Genomic DNA, 13,873 nt, shown 5'->3' on the forward strand with positions numbered 1-13,873 from the left:
GCAAATGGTCTTCAGAGCTCAAAATCTGAGGCTTTGGAAGTGCCTTTCTCCAGAGTGGAGCTGTGGTGCAAGCTCCTGCGGGGAGGGAGCTGGCCCCAGACTGCAAAGCATGGTGTAGAGATCTCTGGGGTGCATTAAGAGAGAACTTTCCCTTCCTGGAGTACTTTTGGAAGAGGGTATATGGCCTCCCCAAGGACAAAAGACCCTGAAGGTGCCAGCAAAAGCCCTTTCAACAGTAGGGGACAGAGGTGCACCCAGAGGGAATACAACCTTTGCTGCTTTTAGCAGTGCTATACCATAGATTCCACAGATTGCACAGGTGTGGGCCTGATTTTCAGGGGCAAAGAACTTCACAGTGTGGAGAAACTCTATTCTAGAGAAGGGGGCTGGGTCTGAAGAGCCAGGGACTTTAAGACTTGAGTTTTGAATCCCAGCCTCACACCAAAGAAAAAATGCAGGAGAGTTGTGGTGCAGGGTGAGTCGACTGCCCTCACAATTCTGTGAGGGCTGCCTGAACAGTAGGGGGTGTGACATCCCCAGCCAAGGGATGAGAGATTGAGGTGGTGCCATTCCCCCCCCCCCATTATCAACAAGATGGGACTTCAGAGTGCAACACAGTGGCCCCCAGTGGAGGTGGGACCCACTTACACCAAACCCTATCCCCCTATGCCTGGCAACCAGTTATTCACTGAGGTAAGACTGATGCTGAGCCAATGCAGCAGGCTTCTCTTCCAGAAGACCAGAGCAGCCAGCACCCTGCATGAACCAGGTATACTGAAAATCGAATGCTTCAAAACAGCATCTGCAGTTCTGGTGGAAACAGGATCAGACTTACTTTTATTCTTTCTTCTTTTTTTTCATTTGGAATCAGGTTCATGTGTCTTGTTTGTTTTTTAAATTTCCTTTTCTTTTTTTAGGATCAAGCTTCTTTTTTTTCTTTCTTTTTTCTTTTCTTCTTTTCTTACCCCCCCCCCTTTTTCTTTGGAATCAGCCTTATAGTTTGTTGTTGTTGTTGTTGTTGTTGTTGTTGTTGTTATGTTTTGTTTTTGTTGTTGTTGTTCCCTTTCCTTTTATCTTTTTTGGGGATCAGGGTTTTCTTTCTGTTTTTTTTCCAAACGAATTAAAGCACATTTTAATGACCAAATCAAAGCTCACCTAAAGGTCCAAACACCCCACACAGCAAGTAAGGAAGAACTCTGTGGAGTACTGGCCAGTGGGAAAAAGCAGGCAAAACACAACAGCAGAGTGCATACAGCTTACATCAGAAACACTTCCTGAAGTGCCAGGTTCTGAAGTGTATGAGCCCTTTTGAATATAGCATTACTCTCAGGTTCAGGAAATATAACAAGCATTTAAAACATGTAGAAGACAGAAACTTAGCCAAATGACAAGACAGAAGAAGTCTCCCCAAAAGAAAGGTCAAGAAGAAATTACAGCCAGAGACTTGCTCAGAACAGACATAAGCAATATATCTGAACAAGAATTTAGAACAATAGTCATAACTACTAGCTGGGCTTGAAAAAAAAAACCATAGAAGACACCAGAGAAACCCTTGCTGCAGAGATCACAGACCTAAAAATTAGCTGAAATCAGAAATGCTATAACTGAGATGCAAAACCAACTGGATACAGTCACAATGAGGGTTGAAGAAACAGCAGAGAATAAGTGATACAGAAGATAAAATTGTGGAAAATAATGGAGCTAAAAAGAAAAGGGAAAGGAAACTATTACCATGAGGGGTGATTTAGAGAACTTAGTGATTCCATAAAATTAAACAATATCCATATCATAGGAATCCCAAAAGAGGAATGGTGGTAAAAGGAGGCAGAAGGTTTATTTGAACAAATTATAGCTGAGAACTTTCCTAATCTGGGGGAGGAAACAGGTATTCAGGTCCAAGAGGCACAGAGAACTACCCCCAAAACCAAAAAGCAAGTCAACACCATGATATATCATAGTGAAACTTGCAAAATACAAAGATAAAGAGAGAAGTCTGAAAGCAGCTAAGGACAAAAGGTCCTTAACCTACAAGGGTAGACCCATAAGGTTAGCAGACCACTGAAACTTGTCAGGCCAGAAGGGAGTGGCAGGAAACATTAAATGTGCTAAATTAGGAAAATACACAGCCAAGAATTCTTAATTCAGCAAGGCTGTCAGAATAGAAGGAGAGGTAAAGAGTTTCCCAAACAAAAACTAAAGGAGTTCATGACCACTAAACCAGCCCTACAAGAAATTTTGGGGGGACTCTTTGAGTGGAGAAAAAAAAGAAGACCAAAGCAACAGATACTTCAAAGGACCAGAGAACATCACCAGAAACACCAACTCTACAGGTAACACAATGGCACTAAATTCTTATCTTTCATTATCACTCTGAATATAAATAGACTAAATGCTGCAGTGAAAAGACATAGGATATCAGAATGTAAAAAAACAAAAACAAACAAACAATAAATAAGATCCATCTATACGCTGCCTACAAGAGATTCATTTTAGACCTAAAGACATGTGCAGATGGAAAGTGAAGGGATGGAAAAACATCTACCAGTCAACTATATATTAAAACAAAGACTGTAACAAGAGATGAAGAGGGGCATTATATAATTAAGGCATCTATCCATCAAGAAGATCTCACAATTTTAAGTATTTATGCCTCCAACTTAGAGAACCCAAATACATAAATCAGTTAACAGCAAACATAAGGGCATTGATAATAATACCATAATAGTAGGAGACTTTAATGTCCCATTTACAACAATGGACCGATCATCCAAGCAAAACAATGACTTTGAATGACACACCAGACCAGATTGACTTAACAGGTATTCAAACCATTTCATCCTAAAGCAGCAGAATACACATTCTTCTTGAGTGCCCATGGAACATTCTCCAAAATAGATCACATACTGGATCACAAATCAGCCCTCAACAGATACAAAAAGATTGAGATCACACTATGCATATTTTCAGATCACAACACTATGAAACTTGAAATCAACCACAAGAAATAATTTAGAAAGCCCTCAAATACACAGAGGTTAAAGAACATCCTACTAAAGAATGAAGGTGTTAACCAGGAAATTAAAGAAATTAAAAAAAAAAAATACCTGGAAGCAAATGAAAATGAAAAATGACAGTTTAAACACTTTGGGATGCAGCAAAGACAGTCCTCAGAGGAAAGTATATTGCAATTCAGGCCTATCTCAAGAAGCAAGAAATGTCCCAAATACACAATCTAACCTTACACCTACAGGAGCTCAGAAAGGAACAGCAAATAAAGCCTAAAGACAGCAAAAAAAAAAAAAAAAAAAAAAAAGGGGGGGGGGAATAATAAAGATTAGAGCAGAAATAAATGATAGAAACAAACAAACAAAAACAACTAGCAAAACAGGTCATGAAACTATGAGCTGGTTCTTTGAAAAATAAACAAAATTGATAAACCCCTAGCCAGACTTATCAAAAAGCAAGGACCTAAATAGATAAAATCATGACTGAAAGAGGAGAGATCACAACCAACACCACAGAAACACAATTTTAAGAGAATACTGTGAAAAATTATATGCAAACAAACTGGGCAATCTGGAAGAAATGGACACATTCCTAGAAACATACAAACTACTAAAACAAACAGGAAGAAATGGAAAATTTGAACAGACCCATACCCAACAAAGAAATTCAATCAAAATTCAAAGATCTGCCAACAAACAAGAGTCCTGGGCCAGATGGCTTCCCAGGGGAATTTTACCGGACATTTAAAGAAGAGTTAATACCTATTCTTCTCAAAGTGTTCCAAAAAAAAAAAAAAAAAAGAAAAGAAAAAAGAAAAAATAAATGGAAAGAAAGTTTTCAAACTGATTCTATGAAGCCAGCTTTTCCTCGATTCCAAAACTAGATAAAGACTCCACTAAAAAGAGAATTACAGGCCAATATCCCTGATGAATCTGTATGAAAAAATTCTCAACAAGATACCAGCAAATCAAATTCCACAGTGCATTAAAAGAATTATTCACTGTGATCAAGTGGGATTCATTCCTGGGCTGCAGAGCTCATTCAATATTCACAAATCAATCAACATGATGTACTACGTTAATAAGAAAGGATAAGAACCATGGGAACCCCTCAATAGATGCAGAAAAAAACATTTGACAAAATACAGCATCCTTTCTTGATAAAAAACTTCAAGAAAGGATAGAAGAAACATGTATCCACATCATAAAGGCCATATATGAAAGACCCACAGCTAATATCATCCTCAGTGGAGAAGACTGAGAGCTTTCCCCCTAAGGTCAGGAACACAACAAGGATGTCCACTCTCACCAGTCTTTTTCAACATAGTACTGGCAGTCCTAGCCTCAGCAGTCAGACCACAAAAAGAAATAAAAGACATACAAATTGGCAAAGAAGAAGTCAAACTTTCACTTTTTGCAGATGACATGATACTCTACATGGGAAACCCAAAAGACTCCACCAAAAAACTGCTAGAACTGATACATGAATTCACCAAAGTCTCAGGATATAAAATTAATGGACAGAAATTGGTTGCATTTCTATACACCAATAATGAAGCAGCAGAAACAGAAATTAAGGAATCGATCCCATTTACAATTGCACTAAAACCATAAGATAACTAGGAATAAACCTAATCAAAGAGGTAAAAGATTTGTATGCTGAAAACTATAGAAAGCTTATGAAAGAAATTGAAGAAGACACAAAGAAGTAGAAAAACATTACATACTCATGGATTGGAAGAACAAGTATTGTTAAAATGTCTATACTACCCAAAGTAATCTATACATTCAGTGCAATCCCTATCAAAATAACACCAGAATTCTTCACAGAACTAGAACAAACAATTCTAAAATTTGTATGGAACCAGAAAAGACCTGAATAGTCAGAGTATTGTTGAAAAAGAAAACCAAAGCTGGACGCATCACAATTCCAGACGTCAAGCTGTATTACAAAGCTGTTATCATCAAGATAGTATGGTACTGGCACAAGAACAGACAAATAAATCAATAGAACAGAAGATAGAACCCAGGAATAGACCCATAAAAAGACCCAACTAATCTTTGACAAAGCAGGAAAGATAGCCAATGGAAAAAAGATGGTCTCTTCAGCAAATTATGCTGGGAAAACTGGACAGTGACATGCAGAATAATGAAACTAGACAACTGTTTTACACCATACACAAAAATAAATTAAAAATGGATAAAAGACCTAACTGTAAGACAGGAAATCATCAAAATCATGCAGGAGAAAACAGGCAGCAACCTCTCTGACCTTGGCACAGTAACTTCTTACTAGTCATGTCTCAAGAAGCAAAACTGAGTTATTGGGACCTCCTCAAGATTAAAAGCTTATGCACAGTGAAGAAAACAATCAACAAAACTAACATGCAACTGACAGAATGGGAGGAGATATTTGCAAATGACATATTGGGTAAAGGTTAGTATCCAAAATCTATAAAGAACGTATCAAACTCAACACCCAAAGAACAAATAATCCAGTAAAGAAATAGACAGACGACATGAACAGACGACATGAATAGACACTTTCCCAAAGAAGACATCCAGATAGCTAACAGACTCATGAAAAGGGGCTCAACATCACTCATCATCAGGGAAATACAAATCAAAATCACAATGAGATACCACCTCACACCTGTCAGAATGGCTCAAATCAGGAACTCAGGAAACAACAGACGTTGGCGAGGATGCAGAGAAAGGGGAACATTTTTGCACTGTTGGTGGGAATGCAAAGTGGTGCAGCCACTCTGGAAAACATTATGAATGTTCCTCAAAAAGTTAAAAATAGAAGTACCCTATGACACAGCAATTGCACTACGAGGTATACAATGGATACAAAAGTGCTGATTCGAAAGGGCACATGCACCCCAATATTTATAGCAGCAGTATCAACAATAGCCAAATTATGTGAAGAGCCCAAGTATACATTGACTGATGAATCAATAAAGAAGACATGGTATATATGTACAATGGAATATTACTCATATATAAAAAAAATGAAATCTTGCCATTTTCAACAGCATGGATGGAACTAGAACGAATTACGCTAAGTGAAATTAAGTCAGAGAAAGACAAACATCATATGATTGCACTCCTATGTGGAATTTAAGAAACAAAACAGGTGAACATAGGAGAGAGAAAAGAAAAATAAGATAAAAATAGTGAGGAAGGGCGTGCCTGGGAGACTCAGTTGGTTAAGCATCTGACTCTTGATTTTGGCTCAGTTCATGATCTCAGGGTTTGTGATTCGAGCCCTGTGCTGGGCTCTGTGCTGGCAGTGCAAAGCCTGCCTAGGATTCTCTCTCTCTCCCTTTCTGTCTCTGCCTCTCCCCCCTCAGGATAAATAAATAAACTTGAAAAAAAAAAAAAAGAAAGAAAGAGGGAGGCAAACCATACCAGAGTCTTAAATACACAGAACAAACTGAGGGTTGCTGGAGGGAGGTGGGTGGGTGGATGAGCTAAATGGGTGATGGGCATGAAGGAGGGCACTTGTTGGGATGAGCACTGGGTATTAAATGTAAATGATGAATCACAGGTTCTACCCCTGAAACCAATACTACATGGCATGTTAGCTAACTTGAATTTCAATAAATTAATTTAAAAAATAAAAATAGAAAATAAAAATGATAAAATGAGGATAATATTACCTAAAAAATTGTCTCTAAATGAGCTTAATAGCAGAATGGAGCTTATAGAAGAGCCAGTGAACATGAAGATAGATTGATAGAAATTGTCCCATCTGAAAAAGCAAAGAAAAATTAAAATGAAACAAAAAAAATAGAAACTTAGGGACTTGTGGGACAGTTTTAAAAGGTCTAACGTTCATGTAATTGGAGTCTCTGAAGGAGAAGAGAGAGAATTAGCAGAAAATATATTTGAAGAAATCATGGCAGAAAATTTCTTAAATTTTCTAACAGACAGTAATTTACATATTCGAGAAATTAGCAAACCCAAACTGGATAAATTCAAAGAAATCCAGGCCTAGTCACATAATAATAGTCAAACAGTTGAAAAGCCAAAGATAAAGAGAAAATCTTGAAAACAGAGAACAATAAATCTAATGACTATGTACCTGTCAGTAGAAATGATGAAGTCAAGCAGACGGTGGAATAACATCTTGAAAATATTGAAAGAAAATTTTCTCTATCCAGTGAAAATATCCTTCAAAAGTGAAGTTACAATAAAGAAATTTTCAGATAAATAAAAATTAAGGGAATCCAATGCCATCATGATTCAACAAGATATGCTAAAGGAAGTCCTCTAAGTAGAAGCAAAAATGACACTAGAGAGAAACTCAGATCATAATGAATTAAAATAATCAGAAATTGCAAATATAAAGATAAATATAAATACCTATTTTTTCTCTTGATTTTAAAAAATGCATATGATTGCTTAAAGCAAATAATATATCATCTTGTGGAATTTATAATGTATGTAGAGACGATTTGTATACATGTGTGTCACTTGCATATGTGACAGCTATAACAAAGGACTGGAAAGGGGGACTGGTAAATGGATCATTACAGTCCCATATAACTCTAAGAAAACCAGGAATAGAAGGGAACTTTCTCAACCTAATAAAGAACCTGTATGAAAAGCCTACAGCTACTGTTACACTTAATGATGAAATATTGAACACCAATATTATACATAATGGTGACATATTAAATACTTTTCCACAAAGATTGAGAATAAAGTGAGGATGCCCATTCTTATCACTTCTATTCAATATGGCCCTGGATGTCCTAATAATTTTAACCATTTCAATGAGGCAAGAAGAAGGAAAGGTATAAAGATCAGAAAGTATAAAAATAAAATTGCCTCTATTTAAGGTTACATGATTATATAGAAAATTATAAGGAATTTACAAAATAATTACCAAAATTAGTAAGTTAATATAATAAGGTTATAGACTACAAGGTATATGTTTTAAAATCACTTGAATTTTTATATACTAACAGCAAACAATTGAAAAGTGGAATAAAAATACCATTTAAACAATCAAAAAAACAAAATAGAAACAAATTTAACAAAAGACATCAGGGATTTCTACACTGTAAACCACAGAGCACTGCTGATAGAAATTAAGGAAGACCTAAATAAATACATCTATCATGTTCATGGATTAGAAAACTCAATTTTGTTAATAGAACAGTTCTCTTCAAGTTGATCATAGGTTCAAGAGAATCTCGGTAAAAATCCCATCAAATTTTATTATGCCTTGAATGCTGATTCTAATATTTATATGGAAATGCAAATTACTTAGGATAGCCAAAACAATTTTTTAAAAGAACAAAATTTAGGGATCTATACTCCCTGATTTCAAATTTTGCTAAAAAGGTATAGTAATCAAGATAATGTGTCATTGGCTTAAAAATAGGCACATATGTACCACTGGAATGAAGGAGTCCAGAAATAGCCTTCTGCATATAGGGTCAATTGATTTTCAACAAAGGTAGCATGGCAATTCCAGGGAGAGAGGACAGTCTTTTCAGTAAATGGTGCTGAGACTATTGGACATCCGTTGTGAAACAATTATTCTTAAATCTTCATGCCATATTAAATTAACTCAGAATGAGCATACACCTAAAGATGAAAGCTAAAATTATGAAACTTCTAGAAGAAAACATAATAGGAAATCTTTGCCATCTTGGGATAGGCAATGAGATGAGACACAGAAACGTGAACCATAAAAGAAAAAACAATTACATTGGATTTAAATTTGAAAAAACACCATTAAGAAAATCAAAAGATAAACCACAGGCTTGGATAAAATATTTGCAATACGTGTATCTGCCATTGTACTGGTATCCAGAATATAATGAACCTGTACAAGTTAATAAGATAACACAACTGATTATGAAAGAGGGAAGAGATTTGAACTTCACAAAAGGGCACACACTGATGACCGATGACATATGGAAAGATATTCAATATCTTTAGTCTTCAGGAAAATACAAATTTAAACCACAATGCAATATCACTGTACATTCATTTAATTAAAATTAAAAAGACCGGTCATATCAAGTGTTGGCAAGAATGTGGAGCATCTGGAATTCGTATAGTAGTGACGGGAATGTGAAATAAATGGTACACACTTTGAAAAATTATTTTGCAGTTTCTTAAACCATTAAGCATACATCTACTGTATGACCCAGTCATCCTACAACTAGATACACCAACGAATTGAAACATAGGTCCACACTAAGTTTTTAGTAACTTTATTCACAATAGCCAAAAACTTAACATAACTTAAATGTCCATTAGGAGGTAAATGGATAAACAAAATTGGTGTATCCACGCCATAGGAATACCCAGTGATGTAAAAAATAACAAATCTGCTCATAGACATCATGGATGCATCTCAAAATGATATTGTTAGTGAAAGAAGCTAGATACGGAAGAACACACACTACGTACAATGCAAACTGTGTGTGACAACAAGCAGGCATGTGACAAGTCAACCAGTGGTTGCCTGGGTGAGAATGAATAAATTGCAAAGCGGCAGAGGAAGCTTTAGGAATTGATAGGAAGTGTATATACAATTTCTTGATTGTGGCGGTGGTTTCATGGGTGTATTGTGACAGCCAAAACTCATAGAATTGTATGCTGTAAACGGATGTACTTTATGTAAAGTATTCGTCTATAAAAATGATGAAGAAAAAAGTCCTTGATACCACAAATACTGTAGGAGCCCTGTATTTTGTATCCTTTCTTCCAGAAATGTGAATTTATTTTAATAGATTTGCCTCCACGGTACCTGGTACTGTTGGTCTTTGTACTTTCACAAAGCCTGCCTCTAAATATTTTTTAACATTTTTACATGAGACTTTAAACTCTGTAATGGCAGGACTTTGTTTTATTTAATGCTCTGTCTCCAACACTATGAAAGAGATAATTATGAATTAATGACTGCTTCAAAAGGAGAAGTACAAAATGGTGTGAGAACATATAATAAGGGAACTTAATGTGAACTAGGAGTTGAGGAAGATCTCTCCGAGCAAGTGACGTCCAGACTGAAGTCTGGGGCCGATAGAGATTAGCCAAGTGACAGATCTAAGTGTAAATGTTGAAAAGTTGTGTCTATAAGTCAAAAGTGCTGAGAGAGGTTTGGCTGGAACTGTTAACTTTGAGCGTCACCCAGGAAAAATGTATTGAAAGAAAATAATAGAACCCAGGATTTTCAAAGCAAGGAAAAGGAAACGGCAAAGAACAATGTGAGAGGTAGGCAGGAAACATTACTGTGTGACAACGAATTCACCTACAGGAGGGAGTGTTTGAGGGAGTGATCAACCCACATTACTTGCTGCCAAACTGTCACCCATAAGGACTAAGAAGCAGCAAGAGGAGGTCCCTGGTGAGCTTTAGAGAAAGCAACAGATGGAGGTAGTAAGAAAGGGCAGAAACCCTGTCGGGATGAGCACTGGGTGTTGTATGGAAACCAGTTTGACAATAAATTTCATAAAAAGAAAGAAAGAGAAAGGAAGGAAGGAAGGAGAAAGAAAAAGAAAGAAAAAGAAAGAAAGAAAGGAAGAAAGAAAGAAAGAAAGAAAGAAAGAAAGAAAGAAAGGAAAGAAGGAAAGAAAGAAAAAGAAAAAGAAAAAGGAATGAACGAACCAGGTCGTAAGATGGGTTGAGCAGTGGCAGCAGAGGAAATGGCGATCATGAGCGCACACAAGTCCTTGAAGCGAAGTTTCTCTGGAGAAGACCGAGAGTCCAGTAACCCAGAGGGGTATGAGGTCAATGGAGGGTTTTTACTGGGGAAGTGTTTTTTTGAGACAGGAGATATTTGAATATATTAAATGCTGATGGATCAAAGCCCATGGAGAAGTAGAGTTGAAAATTCAAGAGAGAAGCTATATCATCGTATGATCTAGACTCAGGAATTGGGTAGCATTACTTCTACCTCATTCTGTTTATTCAAAACAGATCACTGAGGTCGGCCCACACTCAAGTGAAGGGGATTAGACTCAACTTCTTTTTTTTTCAGGTTTGTTTGTTCATTTGTTCGTTTATTGATTGATTGAGAGAGACAGAGAGTGCAGGAGGGACAGAGAGAGAAGGAGAGAGACAGAATCCCAAGCAGTCTCCGCATCGTCAGTGCGCACTTCTCAGTTCCCAGAGAAGATAGGAAAGTGCACAGGTAGAAGGACTGGTGGTGATTTCAGAAGAAAACAAAACAAAATAAAAATAAAAATCAAGAAACAACCAACATGACCATCAATAAGGGCCTCTCACTATCTGAGTATATATCTCCCTATACTTCTGTGACTATATTTGTGTGGCAAAATCTACTGAAGAAACTGCTAGATCAGAAGAAAATATTAAGGGACTCAATGCCAAATTATACTCCTTAAAGCGCTGAATTAATTAATTTTCCTACCAAGTCTATAAGTGAGTGCCTGTTTTCCTATATTATTTTCCTATACCATTACCAGTCTGGGCATTATCGCTGACCTTAATCTTTGCCAGTCTGACAGGTAAAAATATTATTTTATGTGTTGGTTTAATTAGCATTTCCTTGATTTTTGCATGATGTTGAATTTCTTTCTCTGAATTTATTGACTGCTTATATTTCTTTTTATTGTCCTGTGAACAGTCTGCTCATATTCTTTGTTCATCTTTCTGCAGTTTTGTTCTTACTGATTTATATGAGCTCTTAGTACATTAAGGAAGTTGGCTACTAATTTAGTGTCATGTGCTAGAAATTTTGTGTCCTGATTTATTGTTTACCTTTTGAAAAATTAGGTGAATCTTAAAGAATGAACTGGAATTTACTGTGGGAATAAAGAGAGGAAAGGCATTCTAGGTAGAAAAAATAGTATTCCCAATACTATGGAGGTTTGTAGCCATATAGTGAGTACTGGGGAATGCTATTTTAAATATGCTTTAGTTATGAAGGGTAGAGTTTTCTCACTATCCTATTTGGAATCTTGTTTTACTTAGTGATATTACATTCTTTGGAATTATCTCTTGGTGGTCCAACCACCAACGAATTCTTTTGTACCTGGTTGTTGCTTAATGAATCCTGGTCAGTTTACTAGAAACAGTTTCTAGATGGCCAGAGGAAGCCTTTTGGGGCCTAGAATTGACCATATGATGCTTAAATTATTATTACTACACACACACACACACACACACACACACACACACACACACACGTGTGTGCGCGCACACACAATGTTAATACCTGCTGACGTATTTAAGGCAAAGCCTAAATAGTTAAAATGTGATATTTATTTGTCTATTTGTTTCTAGAAATGAAGACAATGGAACACGATAGCGGCCAGTTAAGTGAACTTCAAAAACAAAAGGATGAATTAATACAAGAATTATTTACTCTGCAGAGAAAACTTAAAGGTATTATCTTTATGAGCTAGTTTATTCTGCTGATTAATATAGTTATATACACATAACAGGGTCATAATATTCTTTCAGATTGTACTAATTTATTGGGATATAGTATTATTATTGGTATAAAAAAAGAATAGGTAAAATACTGAAATGATTAGTGTTAGATCTGGTATTTTTAATGTCATAAATTTTGTTAAGATCTTTTTTGTGCCTTTAGTTGCTATGTTAAAGTAGAAAAATAAAAATCATTACTACATACATTTTATATGAAGCACCAAAAATTAGAGTATTGTTCTTATGAATGAATGAAGGTAGCTCTTCTGTTTATTTTTTAAAGATTGTAAGCATTTTCTTAACTGTTTAGTTTCTGAAGATAAAAAGAATGAAGCCATTTGTACTACCAAATACCTAGAGGCAGAAAAAGTAAAAATCAATGAAAAGCCTCAAAATGATGCTGAATGCTTAAGGTAAGAATTGCCTATTATATTTTGGTATAAAATCTAGTAATTTTTCAAGTTTTCAAAGAGATTTGAGCATAAAACTGAATGTGTAATTTAAGTTCCAAATAAAGACATTAATTCCTTCTATGTATATTATGAAACATGCTAATGAGAAAACGCTTCACTAGCTAAAAAGAACTATATGTAAGTTTCACAGGGTATCAGGTTGATAATACTGAAATCAGTTTTATCTTTCTGCCTCATGGACTCAGTGCTATTCACATGCCAATAGATTAAGACAAAGTATTGGTTCCACAACCCCCCTTTTTGTTATTTGTAACTTTTTATTTTTATTTATTTTTTAATATTTTTTATGTTCATTTCTTTTTGAGAGAGAGAGAGAGAGGTGAGCAGGGGAGGGGCAGAGAGAGAGGGAGACACAGAATTTGAAGCAGGCTCCAGGCTCTGAGCTGTCAGCACAGAGCCAGATGCGGGGCTCAAACCCACAAACCAGGAGATCATGACCTGAGCCGAAGTTGGACACTTAACCGGCTGAGTCACCCAGGTGCCCCTATTCATAATTTTTTTAAAAAGTATTGAAATTATTTTTTCTCTTTTTAGATCTAAGGGGGGAAAATCACAAATTCCTATTTTTCTTGAAATTTATTACTACCGGTTTGGTGCTGAAAGAACGAAATGTATTTTTTGTATGGAACGTTTAGATGCTTTTTATGCATTTGGATAATGAAAGAAAGGCTGGCGTTTGAAATAACACAGTCATACACACAAGGAGAAAAACTTCGGTTTATTAATTTTACTATTATTTATTAATAATTCAATGTTATATTTTCTTGCTTAATTTCAAAGAAGTTCATATACTTTCTAGGCTAAATATAAGGAAAGAAACCTCATTACTGAATCTATGAGAAGCAAATGAAGTCTTCTTTTATATAAATCATATAGAAATATGTCCACTAGAGCTGAACAAATGCTTCATATTAGTAGTGTATTGCTTTAGGCCATACTTTTAGTAGATTGTGAGAAAATATTTGCAAT

The 13,873-nt window shown here is 35.8% G+C and overlaps 1 protein-coding gene and 1 long non-coding RNA gene across 2 annotated transcripts in view; one reads left to right on the forward strand and one right to left on the reverse strand.

Annotated features, from left to right (window-relative positions):
• CCDC172 (coiled-coil domain containing 172) overlaps positions 1–13,873 on the forward strand; it is a 72,651-nt gene that overhangs the window by 29,827 nt on the left and 28,951 nt on the right. Inside the window, exons 6-7 of the mRNA XM_049645847.1 lie at positions 12,282–12,383; positions 12,742–12,844. Of these exons, the coding sequence (XP_049501804.1) occupies positions 12,282–12,383; positions 12,742–12,844 (205 nt within the window). The remainder of the gene's footprint in view (positions 1–12,281; positions 12,384–12,741; positions 12,845–13,873) is intronic.
• Positions 1–13,873, reverse strand: part of LOC125933006 (uncharacterized) — a 30,949-nt gene that overhangs the window by 14,602 nt on the left and 2,474 nt on the right. The window lies entirely within an intron of this gene.

This window comes from Panthera uncia, chromosome D2 (genome assembly GCF_023721935.1).
Source record: "Panthera uncia isolate 11264 chromosome D2, Puncia_PCG_1.0, whole genome shotgun sequence".
Lineage (NCBI taxonomy): Eukaryota > Metazoa > Chordata > Mammalia > Carnivora > Felidae > Panthera > Panthera uncia.